Below are 12,984 nucleotides of genomic sequence, written 5' to 3'. Positions count from 1 at the left end.
AAGCGAAGTGCAACAAACCCAACTTGACCTTCAGTACTGCTCAACATTCCTTATCTCTGCTCAGATTCCTCTCCTACCCTCCAGAGCAACTGGATTAAACCCTTGCTCCTCAAGATCCTTTCCAACCCTCCTCTATCAGGCAACAAAGGGAAAATTAAGGCAACAGCGTGATATTCTTCATCACCCCGACACACCTACACATTTACCTCTATCTGCACATATCCTTTCCTTTCTCTCCTCTGACAAGTGATAAATCTCCCTTCTCTGGGCTAAAGTGAGTCCCTTGTAGATGGTTCATTCTCAAGATACACAGAGCCCCAATATATAAAATAACCAAAAGTGATACAGTCATGGGAAGTTTGCATCTTCTTTGTTAATGTCTTGTTAACTTCTGTCTCAATGGTTTCTTCCCTTCTCCACTTAAGGTCTCCCTCTCTTAAAAGTCCCTCCCTTCATCCTGTGTTTATCTATAAGCTACTCCCTTATCTTGTTTTCTTACAGGCAAGTTTCCTGAGAAAGTTCCAATTCCTATCCCCACTCCACCTCCCATTCATTCCTCAGCCCACCTCAATCTGGCTTTTGTTCTGCGGAAACTGTTTTTCCAAAGGTCACTAGTTATTAATATAATGGACACTCTCCCTCCTGGTCTTGCTTCAACTCTCCATGACATTTGACACTGCTCTCTAGGCCTTCCTTCTGGAAACTCCCTTGGCTTCTGTGACCCTGCTATCCCAGCTCTCCTCTTACTCTCCAGTCACCGTGTCTCAGTCTTGTCTTTCTCCACCACCCCCTTAAATGCTGCTCTATCCCAGGGTTCAGCCCTTGAACCTTTCCTTGTTCTTTCTGGGAGATGCCATCCACACCCACAGATTCCACAGCAGTCTTTAAATTTGTACCTGCAGCCCAGACTATTCTGCTGATCCATTAATCCATTGCCCATAGGTACTTAAAATGTATTCCAAATTGAACTCATCTTTTCCTCCAAACTGCTCCTTTTCATGTTGCCACTGGTCCTCCTTGCCTTAACCAGAAACCTGGGTCTCACATTCAATGCCTTCCTTTCTCTCAAAACCCATACGCACTAAGAATTTTCCCAATCAACACCAAACTACATCTTCAGATGCTGTCCCTTTTTTCCCATACCAACAGCCACTGCTTTAGTTCACTTGTGCCTGGACTTTTTTGCAATACTCTAGTCACCTTCCAGAATGATGCCTGAGTGGTCCTTCTGAGAGCAAATTTAATACCTTAAAACCACTTAGAGGATCTCCAGTGCCTACCCTCTCCAACCTTAAGTCTTGGTTCTTCCTGATGGTTCTCAAGTTCCAGCCCTACTTTGCTACTTACATCTCCCTGAAACAGACTCATTCTTTCTAGCTTCCAGGCCTTTGTAAACTGTTATCTCTGCCTAGAAAGCCTTTTAACCCCTTGTCCTGAACTCCACCCTGCCTTCCATATCCAGCTAAGAGTCCATCCTCTTTGAAGCCTTCCCTAGACAGCCACACTTCCTTTCTTTGTGTCACCAACCATTGCCTCATACACAGCTCTAGTACAACACTAATCTCGCATATTGCAGCTTTCTCCTGTGGCCAGTCAGTGCCATTAGACTCTGAAATCCTTGAGAGCAGGAGCTGTCTTATCTCCTGCTGCAATCAGAGGAGAATCAGCGCCAAGAACTCGGCACAAGTAGACAATCAATAAATACTGATGAAATGAATAAATGAATGAATGAAACATAATAAAAAGGAATAAGTCTGCCCTTCTCTAATTCCGACTTTGTAAAGAAGTGCTTTCGGGTTAGGTTCAGGCCCAAAGTCATTCTTTAGAAACGGCAAAACCCAAAGGCGGCGACTTTGCAGCAAAGAAGCTCCAGAACCAGGAGTGAGTGAGGCCAGCCCAGGCCGCACCCCGTCGCTTCGTTGACCCGTCAGGCCCTCCCGGGTGCTGGAGGACCTCCACGAAGAGGGTTCCAGCGCGCCAGCCGCTGAGTCAGGTGAACCCACCCACCGCGCGGGAGTCCCGGCGGGCGGGCGGTGGAGCGGGGCGGAGCCAGCCCCGCCCCGCCCCCTCCGCGCGCCTGCGGGCCAGCCTCCGGTCACGTGACAGCCGCGCAGGTGAGCGCCGCTTCCGGGGTCGGGTTCCTGGATCGCGGCCGGCTCCGGCTTCTGCTTGGTCGGGTTGCGCGGGTGGCTATGGCGTCCTCTTCGGTCCCGCCGGCCACCGTACCCGCGGCGACAGCGAGCTCCGGCCCGGGTTTCGGCTTCGCCTCCAAAACCAAGAAGAAGCATTTCGTGCAGCAGAAGGTGAAGGTGTTCCGGGCGGCCGACCCGCTGGTGGGCGTGTTCCTGTGGGGTGTAGCCCACTCGGTGAGACCCGGCCCCAGTCCCCCGCAGCCCTGCCCGAACCCCTCACCTCCTGCGCCTCGAGGCGTCCCTGTTTCCAGGATCCCGCCTCCGGAGCACCCCCCCCGCGCTGCCACTTTTCTCCCGGGCTGCCCTGGTCCCTGCCCGCCAACCTCCAGTTCCTCCAGCGTATCATCTCGCTGTAGACTTCTTGGTTTCGCTGTAGACTTACTGTCTTACCCGTTTTTACTCCTGCACTCTAGTCCCACCTTCCCCATCTGAAATCCAGCTCCCTGTTTCTTGATTCCTTTCTGTTTACTCCAGCCTCAGCCCCAGGCGACGGAGACCGGCCAGGACCGGGCTCCATTTGGGGTACATTAGGGCAGTGGCTCTTCGGGGTTGGTGGTAGTGAGGTCTCCGGTGAGTGCGGGGTAGGGTGGGTGGGGACAGGGGGTAAACTGGACAAGGGGGATCGTTCACTTTCCTTCCCACCTTGCTTTCCAACCCCGGTCCTTGACTTTGGAAACTTGGCTTTGTCTGGGGGAAGCTCCAGGCTTCCTGGACCTTATAATCCTGCTTGTCCGTTTCTTTCCCTTTCAGAGGTACAGCATTTCAGAGAGGCTACCCCACCCCTGCCCTGAGCCTAGTGGATGCTCTCATTCAGGGCTTCTGTATGTATGCCTTCCGTCTTACTTGCATCTCCATTGGTGGCTGGAGTGATGGTGTTTGGTGCAAGTGAGGGTCTTCTTTGACCACAGAGAAGGCTGAGGAGCTCTGTCCCCAGGACGTTGTGGTGGTGAACTTTAGAAGCAGGGAAACCTGCTGTAGAGGGCATGGCCTGGGAGTCCGGAGTCAGGAGGAGACTAAGGAGGCCAGTGTATCTTCTTTTCTGAGGATTCCTCAAGTGAAGGAGGCACAGCCATTCCCCACCATCCTTCAGATCTGGAGTGGGAGGGATGTAGTGACTTTGAATGTGACAGGGAATATTTTAGAAATCAACTTCCTTGAATCGTTATAGTCATGGCAGGGTTGTGGAGGTGGAGGGCGGTGAGGGGGAATATGATTTTTGTCACATTTTTTATTGTGGTTTAGAATGTTATTTAGGGTCAGTTGGCTCCCTTTAGTTTTTGTGGTTCTGTGAACTGCTCCCAGCTCCCTGGTTGTTAATACCTTAAGAGCCAAGTGTCCAGTTTGAGGCACTTGGGATGGGCAAGACTGATGGAGATGGGGCTGCCTCTTATATGTGCCTTCCAGGTGATTCATCCATCTCTGTGGGGGACCTTAACAGGTAGGGTTTTCCTTTGGTAGGGATTGGGGGAATTACACAGAAGATCTGCCTCAGCTTCTCTTGGTATATATGCTTTACCTCCAATACCCCACCTCCATAGTCAACACACATTTACTTCAAGTGCCTGGAATGGAGAAATTCCTTGAACATATGTCTTAGTGATGATTCAGTTTGCTTAACAGCAGGTGGGGAGGAGGGGGCAGGAAGAGCTATAGCTGAATTCCAAGCTGGGAATCTCAAGTGGCTTTTTTTTTTTGTCTGGGAGGAATATGTTCTGTCCTCCTTTTCTACTGAGAACGGGAGGAGCTGGGTTGTCCTGCAGTATATGGGATTTAGGTTAGACTGTACTTTATAACCTCTGCCAAATGATCAAGGAAGGATAGGCAAGGCATTCATTTATCCAGTTAAACACTTCAGGACCACTATGTGTCAAACATTGTGCTAACTAGGCACCTGAGAGATGCAGATGACTACAGTGGGCACTCACTTGTTTTTGAAGAGCTTATAGTCAAAGTGGAGAAATTTATATAAACTAGTGAATAGCATTGGGAAAAGTGCACTGTTAAAGGCAGGTGAAAGGTAGTATGGCAACACCCAGGAGAAAGCACATCTCCTTGGGATTTCTTAGTATAGGAGCTCCCTTTTCACCCTGAATTAGCAGACTGCAGATTCTGAGGGCTTAGGGGAGCATGTGGTACTTGCATTCTTTGGGTTGTGGGTTGGTGTGACTTTAGTGAACAGGTGCCTAATGAGCTCATACCCTCTAACTGCCTGCCTTCCCTCAGAAATAGCTGTTCTTCCTTTACCTTACACCTCAGCAGGCTGGGACTACAGAGAACTGGGTCAGAGTGGGCTGGATGGACTGGCCCTGTTTGTTAGGAGATGCCTCTTACAGGATATGAACATTTCATCCTTCTTGCCCCTCAGGGTTCCATTAACTCTCTTGTGCACTTTAAAAATGCCTTTTATTTTTTTTAACTGAGCATGAAACTGTCTTGAGTGTCTTGAGTCTGCTGAGGGATTTTGTGTGTGTGTGTGTGTGTGTGTGTGTGTGTGTGTGTGTGTTTCTCTAGAATTTCTCACAGCTTTAAAAATAGACCTGAGTTGCTTGCAGGGTTTGCCTAATATAAAATGACTGTTGTGAGCATGAAGTTCCCGGGTGGGGGTGTGAGGGACTGTGCATGAGGATTTCTTAAATGCATTGCTTCTTGGGCAGCAGAAGGGGTTAGACACATTCTCTTGCTTCTGTCAAGCATATGCATAGCCAGTGTTTTTAAAGGAATAAGGTCTGAGTTGCCCTTTCGCCCAGATACAGTATATGAGTAGCTGTCTCTCCACAGTCCTACTCACTGCCTCCCTATTCACATTTTTGGCTTATCAGATCAATGAGCTCAGCCAGGTGCCTCCCCCAGTGATGCTGCTGCCAGACGACTTTAAGGCCAGCTCCAAGATCAAGGTCAACAATCACCTTTTCCACAGGTCGGTGGCGATTCCCAACCTTCCTTCTTGTGTCAGTGTTCCTAGAAAAGAGTAATAAATTTAAAAGTTAAGATTCAATGAGTTGAAGGTTTTAGATCTAGAAGGCAACTTAAAAGTTGTGTTGTCTAATCACTTTCCTATTAAGAAATTCAGTTTTGTGCAGAGAATCATTATGTTCCCCAGACCCTTATATTTACCAGTATATTGCTCTTCTAGCCCAGCAACTCCATAGAGTAAATACTTTCAGATGCTGTTACCATTAGCTTCTGATAGGAACTCTCTGAACAGTAGCACCCATTGCTGACTTTAGGATGTCTCCAGCTTGCTTGAGATTTGGGAACTGCTGCTGCCTCTACTCACTACTTACCACTTAAGTCACTCAAGCACCCTGAGCAATGTCTCCTCCTCTATAAAACAGGAATATTATACCTTTAAGGGACCTCACAGGGTTTTATGAGAATCAAATGAGGTAATACGAGTGAAGGCGCTTTATAACCCTTGGAGCCCTATAAAAATGTAAGGTGATGTTGTTACTTTAATTGTTTTTTTTTATTTTGAAAACCCCTATTCCAGGGAAAATCTACCCAGTCATTTCAAGTTCAAGGAGTATTGTCCCCAGGTCTTCAGAAACCTCCGTGATCGATTTGGTATTGACGACCAGGATTACTTGGTGAGGGTTCATTATGGGGTGAGGATAGTCCTTTCTACCTAGCAACTGGGGAGTCTTTGGGACCAATCATGTTTGGAGAAATGAGAGCCTTGGCAAGTATGATTCTTTACCTTTTTGCAGACACAGGCATCTTAAAAAAATCTGCTGAAAGCTTTAAACCTTGGTATTCTTGGGGAAAAAGTGTAGATACTCTCAAAAATTTGCCTTCATTTCCATTCACTTCATATATGGACACCAGGTTAAGAACCTTGCTCACCCTCCTACTCCAGGGTTTCATTCACTTTCAGATGCATTCAGTTGACCATAATCCTATTATTTGCACCTCTATGTAAAGGGGTCAGAGAAGAGCCTCTGGCCTATTCTTTGCCCCCAGGTGTCTCTTACCCGAAGCCCCCCGAATGAAAGTGAAGGCAGTGATGGTCGCTTCCTCATCTCCTATGATCGGACTCTGGTCATCAAAGAAGTGTCCAGTGAGGACATTGCTGACATGCATAGCAACCTCTCCAATTACCACCAGGTCAGGCTTGTCTCCAGTCTCATTCTTTTCTTCCCCTTCCTACTCACAGCTGAGCTGCCAGAGCAGATTGGGAGACTACTTCCTATCCACTTTTCTTCCTATGACACATTTGCTCCCCCAAGAAGCACTTGACATTATGTTTTTGAAAGTTAGGAAATATCCAAAAAGGACCTGTCTGTACCTATTTGTGTTTGACTAAATAGAAGAATTTAGACATGTTCCTTCCCATCTGGTACTTACAATCTAAAACCAACACTATGGATTGATACATAAAGGGCACATGTGCTAACTATAAAGTATAGGCTAAGTCAGAATCAGATGAAATGTTAACACCAAATATAATATTAAGAATGAATATAATTTGGAAAGAGAACCAGGATAAGTGCACAATTGGGATAAATTGGAAGGGAGAAGCCATGATCATATCCAGCACCATTCTCCATTTGGGAAGTCATTAAGTCTGATCAGATTAACTTGGAATATTGGGTTTATGGTATACTTTGATGATAAAAACAACACTCTGCCTGAATGTTTCTGGTGATGAAAAATCTCACCAAAATCAATGAGTAAGAAATGTAGGGAATAAATAAAAGACTCCAAAAGGAATCTTTTGTTGATTCAACAAATATTGAATGTCTTGTATTAGTAGGCCCTATACTAGGCAGTAGAGAAAGGTGAATGAAACAGTCATGGCCCTCCAGGATCTCTTGGTCTAATGGCAGAGACCAGTAAACCAGCATTAGCACAGAGCATGATGTGTGCAATAGTAGAGGTAGAAATGGAAAGCTCCAGGTGTAGAGGAAGAATGTCCCAACTCACCTGGAAAAGAATTGCAGTTGGGAGGTTCAAAGAGTTTTTTAGGCATTGATTCTTGAAGTAGTAGGGGTTAGCCATTGAGCAAAAAGGAAGGGAGCACTCTGGGCAAAGGAAAACAGCACTATCAAGACACAGAGCATGAGGAAGCTTGGTTTAGGGAATTATAAGAAATTCAATGTGGCTGGGTTATGGTATAATGAAAAAATAGTTTAGAAGGGTCCAGATTAAGAAGGGGCTTCTAAGCTACACTAAGAAGTTTGAACTTTATCCTGAAGGTGATTTGCTGGGAGTGATGTATCTGTAATTTAGAAATATCACTGTGACAGCATTTTAGGAGGGGTGACACTGTGAGTGGCTATACCAGGAGGTATTATAATGGTCCAGGTAAGAAATTATAAGGGCTTGAAGAAGCAGTAGCAGTGGAAATGAAAAGAAAGAGCTGATGGGAGGTTTGTGGGAGTTAGGCAGAGGGAGGAGGCAAAGGATCCTCCACGTTCCTGGGTGCCCATCCACCAACAATTGGGAAACAGAGGAACAGGTGTTAAGAGGAAGACAGTTATGATCAACATGTTAGGTTTGAGGTTCCTGTAGTTCATCCAGATAGAGATGCCTGGTAAGTGGTTGAGAGTACGGGCATGGAGTTCAGGAATGAGGATTAGAATAGCAGTATAGATTTGCAAGTTGTAAGTGAGTAGGTGGTAAGTAAAGCAATTAATATAGATAAAATTATTGAAGGGGGAGTGTGTGGAGTGTAACGAAAAGAAGGTTGAGGAAAGAACTTTAAGGAGCAAGTGGAGAAAAGAGCCCATAAAGTAGACTAAGAGTAAACGGATACTTGTAATTTATTTATGCCCTACTTCATTCTATAAAGGATTTGAGAACAGAGAGCAGGAGAATCAGAAAAGTGGTGTAATGGGAGTTGAGGATGAAGAAAGTTTCAGGGAGAGGCCAGTCAATAGTATCAAGTGCCATACAGAGTTGAAATATGACAGTGACTAAAAAGTACCCAATGGATTTGGCAACTGAGAGATTCTGGGGATGGGGGAGTAGGGCAATTTCGAGGAGAAATAAGGGTACAAATTTGATTTCAGTGGTTTGAGGTGTGAATGAGAGATAGGAAGTGGAGATTTTGATTGCTAACTACTTTTCTGAGAAGGTTGGCTATGAAGAGAAGCAACAGTTAGAAATGGTAGCATTGAAAGAAGAATTTTTTTTAAGAAACCATATTATAGGCCGTCAAGAAGAAATTTTTACTGCAAGAATCTAGCCCACCAAGAAACACTGGTCTAGATGAAATTAATAACATTTGATAAGCAGATAGAAGTTCCAACCCTGCTTCTGTGACCTCTGGCAAATTACTTGCGTGTACAAGAGGGTCTAAAGTGAAGATAATATCACTTACCTTCCCAATCCAAAGAATGATACAGATGAAATGAGAGAAGTCACTTTAAAATTAAAAGACTTTATGTAAATGGAATAAATCCGAGGAGATGGGGGCTTGGGAGCAGTGTGGATAATCAGGAGTATCTTCAGGGAGCCCCCACCACTTTTGACCTTGTAAGCTCTCTACTTGAAATTTTCTTCCCCATTCTGGAATGGTAGTATTTGAATTTCCATCCCTGGGCTGTTGGTGTCTGCTTCTCAGCCTTTTCCCATTCCTTCCTCCCCTTCCACCCCAGTATATTGTGAAGTGCCATGGCAACACGCTGCTGCCTCAGTTCCTGGGGATGTACCGAGTCAGTGTGGACAATGAAGACAGCTACATGCTTGTGATGCGCAATATGTTTAGCCATCGCCTTCCTGTGCATAGGAAGTATGACCTCAAGGTAAGGAGACGTAGGGCTTCAGGAGAGGCTCCTGAATAGCCTGAAAATGGGGAAGGGCCTGGGAGGACATTGGAAGATTTCCTTTTAAAGGAAGGAAGGTTGTGGGTTTGAGTACTCATCTTAGGAACTGGGTCCTGACTGTTCTTTTAGCCACATCTGCTGACTTGATCTTTGAGTCTCTCCACAGGGCTCCCTAGTGTCCCGGGAAGCCAGCGACAAGGAAAAGGTGATACTAATTTTTAAAAATAGGGTGAGGGATGGAGGAGGGCAGATGAAAGGGATTTTGGTGGGATTAGGGGCTGTTCTTCATAAAGGAGTAGAGGTCACCAGCTATTTATTGCTATTTTAAACCACTGAAATAAAAGAGAGACATAAACTTATACTGATCCATGGATTGCTTGGAGGGAGGAGGAACAGCTGCTTTGTCACTGGCATGGATTGTTCTGTGTGGCGTGTGTGGATGGTTTGGGGATGGGTGAGGATACCAGATTTTTAACAGTAAAATGCCTACTCTTCATCTTCCATTTTGGGCTCTTGTATTCAAGCAGCTATTTTTGCTTAAGAAGAAAAGTCAGCAGTCAGCCTGGAGGGTCTCCACTGAAAACCATTAGTGGTGGGATGTGATTCAGGATACAGATGCAGTGACTGATGAGTTTAGGGACGCCAGCAGAGTTGAGGACAGACTGTGGGGCAGCTTCACAGTGTGAGATCAGATTTGGGGGCGGGGAGGGGGGTGTTGTAAGGGTCTTTTCCCTAGAGGCTCCTGAGATGCAGAACAGTACCCTGGATGAAAGGCAGGGTTTTCTGAGACTTTGGGGGAAGGGAGAGATATATTTCAAGATGTCTCTTTACCTATTCTCAGGTTAAAGAATTGCCTACCCTTAAGGATATGGACTTTCTCAACAAGAATCAGAAAGTTTATATTGGTGAAGAGGAGAAGAAAGTATTTCTAGAGAAGCTAAAGAGAGATGTAGAGGTGATGATTGGGGTGCTCTGGGAAATGGCTTTGTATCCTTTTGTTGCTCTCCACAGGGCACTTATTGCTCCTGTTAACAATATAAGGGAGTGTCTCCTCTTCCCTTTATTCCTTGTATGTAGGGAGTTGGGTCTGAGACATGAAACCCGCCCCCCCCCCGGAGCTGACCCATGAGGGTGGCTGGACATCTAACACTAAAGGGTGGTGGTATGCCCCAACCCTCACTTTTTACAGTTCCATTCCCCAGGAAGGCCCCAGGAATTCAGGGGGGGAGGTGTTAGGGTGGTACCTGGGAGTGGGGAGCAATAGGTGGAGTGTCTCATTCTTTGGTGGGGTCTCAGTTCCTAGTACAGCTGAAGATCATGGACTACAGCCTTCTGCTGGGCATCCACGACATCATTCGGGGCTCTGAACCAGAGGAGGAGGGGCCTGTGCGGGAGGAGGAGCCAGAGGGTGATGGGGACTGTGGCCTGACTGGACCTCCTGCTCTGGTGGGCTCCTATGGCACCTCTCCAGAGGGCATTGGCGGCTACATCCATTCCCATCGGCCTCTAGGCCCTGGAGAGTTTGAGTCCTTCATTGATGTGTATGCCATCCGGAGTGCAGAGGGTGAGAGAAGTCCTGGGAATTTTAAGGGGAGGGAGGGTTGTCTCTGGTGGTGAGTGGAAAAGCTGGTTTGCTTTTCATAAGAGATCTGACTGGTTCCCAGGGAGAGGGAATCGGGACTTTACCTGCTCTTCATTGTTGATCTTCCTCCCCAGGGGCCCCCCAGAAGGAGGTGTATTTTATGGGCCTCATTGACATCCTGACACAGTATGATGCCAAGAAGAAAGCAGCTCATGCAGCCAAAACTGTCAAGCATGGGGTGAGGGTTCCCCAAAGCCTTTCCTTTCCTGCCCCATCCTCTATCAGGAACTACTGGCTTGACTATTCTCTGGGGAGAGAGTCATTTGTGCCAGAGGAATGGGGAGACAAAAGGATGAAGAATTGGGGGTGGAAATGGTCTGGGGTGGAATGGAGTGGGGAGAATGGGGAAGGGCAGTGGGGTGGGAGGCAGAGGTTGCCGACACCTTATTCCATACCTCCTCTCACAGGCTGGGGCAGAGATCTCCACTGTCCATCCTGAGCAGTATGCTAAGCGATTCTTGGATTTTATTACCAACATCTTCGCCTAAGAGATGGCCTGACTCAATGGTGACTGCTGCTTTATGTTCAAGGTGGTGGGATTCTGAGAAGCTTGGGGGAATTGTGGATATTGTGGCCACTGCTTCTTCTCTTCTCCTTTGCTAAATTCAGGCTGCGGCCTCCTACCATTCAGATAGCTCTGTTTTGTTGAGTAGGCTCTTACTGGTCCCCAGAAATACCTTGTCCTTTCTCCCCTCTGCCCGTTTTTCTTCCCTCTTTCCCTCCCCTTGACAAGTATGCTTGCTTCGTTAGAGTGTTATTGTTGACTCTCTCCCAAGTGCCTTGATCTTTGTAAAATGTCCTATTGTTTCTATAAAATAGGAAGCCTGGGGAAAGGGGGTTGTTTGCCATCTTCAGAACCTGACTGGACAGATGGACCTGGCTCAAGCAATTACTGGATGCACTTTGCTGTGTGGGATGAACTAAGAGGGTCTGAATTTTGCTGTTAACTCTGTAGAACTCACTGTGGCATTCTTCCTTCCTGGTATGCCCTAGAATGGAGGACTTTCAAGCTATTACAGATGCAGGTGCAGGCATGCACACATGTGATGGAATATGGCCACTCTTACACATGGAGGTGGGGTGGAGAGTGGTCAGCAGGCTGGCTCCTCACAGGGGTGGGATTTAAGAGGACTCCTGCATGGAATTAGGGTTTCTGTTAAGGCTAAACTACTCTCCAATCTTTTCCCTTAGCCTACTTCCAGCCCCACTTACCTGTACTTCTGGGCCCAGGAGCCCCGAGATGGCCATGGTGTTCAAGCCTGGTAAAGGTGTTTGGCTCTTGCTGCTCTTCATTAGAGCCTCACACCCCTCCTGGGGCTGGAACCGTTCAGTGGATGTGTGGCCAGTTCTGGAGGCTGGGATATGGGCCAGGGGTGTGAGGTTCATTCCTCATGTTAAGTGTCCTTTCTTCCTGTCTGTCCATCCCTGAGATTTATTCCCAGCAGAAGGAATTTCCCCACCTGGATCAATCCTGGTCATTTCAAGAGGATGGAGGTGTCAAGTGTGAGAACCTCCCCCACTTCCTGCTCCCACGCCTTCTCAAACTCGTTTTCTAGTTTGGTTTGTCATCATTCTGTTCTCTTGTGTCCTGTCTTATGCTGCTACTTTGTCTCCCAGGGGACAGATGGCCTTCTTTGTCATCTTCACTCTCCACCCCCAGAGAGGAGTCAGAGCCATAACTCAATCATGCGCATGCACGCGTGCGCACACACTCACACACACATACACACACACACACCCTGCCCTAAAAGTGTTGAGTTGATGTGTGACATTTTGAATGTAGAAGACCTTGATGAACTGAGATACATTGCCCTCTCCTCTCCCCTCCCGAATGCTTTTGGGGCTAAGGCAGCCATTCTTCTTGCTATCTTCCATCCTCCTTGAGGCGTGTACATTTTTCTAACTTAAAAAGACGGGCACCAGGCAACTGGGTTGTGGGGGATATAAGAGCTTCTTTGCTCTTTAGCTGGCTGGATTCATCTGTCTCACAAGAAGTCATGAGGTCATAAGGAAGATTCCTTCTCTCCCCTCCGTCTTCTCCAAAGGAGGTAAAAAGAGAAATCCCAGTTAGGGGTTGGAGCCCTTAAAATATCTTCCTGTGAGGGGCCCGATGGATGTTTTTCATTCCAACCATACACCCTTCCCCCTGTTGAATGCAATAAAACTCCATGCCACCAGCAACTGTTGTTCTTTAGAAATGGGTTTTCTGACCATTTGGCTGATGTATCATGGGCAGTATGGTCTTCATTTGTTGCTTCTGTTTTTCATCTTTTTTGTTTTATTAATTAATAAAAAAATCTTGTGTATTTGCTCCCATTGCTGTCACAATATAGAAAATAAATTATTGACTTCCGATTGCTTCACAAAAATGCCTGTTTTTTCC

At 46.7% G+C, this 12,984-nt stretch overlaps 1 protein-coding gene across 2 annotated transcripts; it reads left to right on the top strand.

Moving 5' to 3' along the window:
- Window positions 1-2,108: 2,108 nt before the first annotated feature.
- On the top strand, window positions 2,109-12,956 carry PIP4K2C (phosphatidylinositol-5-phosphate 4-kinase type 2 gamma). Of its 2 annotated transcripts, XM_037847323.1 has the most exons (11): window positions 2,109-2,366; window positions 5,012-5,109; window positions 5,683-5,779; window positions 6,153-6,296; window positions 8,792-8,938; window positions 9,126-9,164; window positions 9,801-9,914; window positions 10,256-10,523; window positions 10,676-10,779; window positions 11,009-11,108; window positions 11,421-12,956. In XM_037847323.1, the coding sequence occupies exons 1-10, from the start codon at window positions 2,193-2,195 to the stop codon at window positions 11,087-11,089; spliced, it is 1,266 nt and encodes a 421-aa protein (XP_037703251.1). In that variant the 5' UTR covers window positions 2,109-2,192; the 3' UTR covers window positions 11,090-11,108; window positions 11,421-12,956. The 2 variants fall into 2 exon arrangements, with proteins under 2 accessions (XP_037703251.1, XP_037703250.1); XM_037847322.1 differs by having other exon boundaries at window positions 11,009-12,956.
- The last annotated feature ends 28 nt before the right edge of the window (window positions 12,957-12,984 follow it).

Source organism: Choloepus didactylus, chromosome 8, assembly GCF_015220235.1.
Source record: "Choloepus didactylus isolate mChoDid1 chromosome 8, mChoDid1.pri, whole genome shotgun sequence".
Taxonomy (NCBI): Eukaryota; Metazoa; Chordata; class Mammalia; order Pilosa; family Megalonychidae; genus Choloepus; species Choloepus didactylus.
The sequence above is the reverse complement of the archived record's forward strand: the minus strand, read 5'-3'. Positions and strand labels throughout refer to the sequence as shown.

Excerpts from the sequence above, each read along its gene's own strand:
- PIP4K2C (XM_037847323.1), top strand. The coding sequence starts at position 2,193 with ATGGCGTCCTCTTCGGTCCCGCCGGCCACCGTACCCGCGGCGACAGCG. Across the intron at positions 5,110-5,682 it reads AACAATCACCTTTTCCACAG|GGAAAATCTACCCAGTCATT; the intron begins GTCGGTGGCGAT and ends CCCCTATTCCAG. Across the intron at positions 9,165-9,800 it reads AAGCCAGCGACAAGGAAAAG|GTTAAAGAATTGCCTACCCT; the intron begins GTGATACTAATT and ends ACCTATTCTCAG.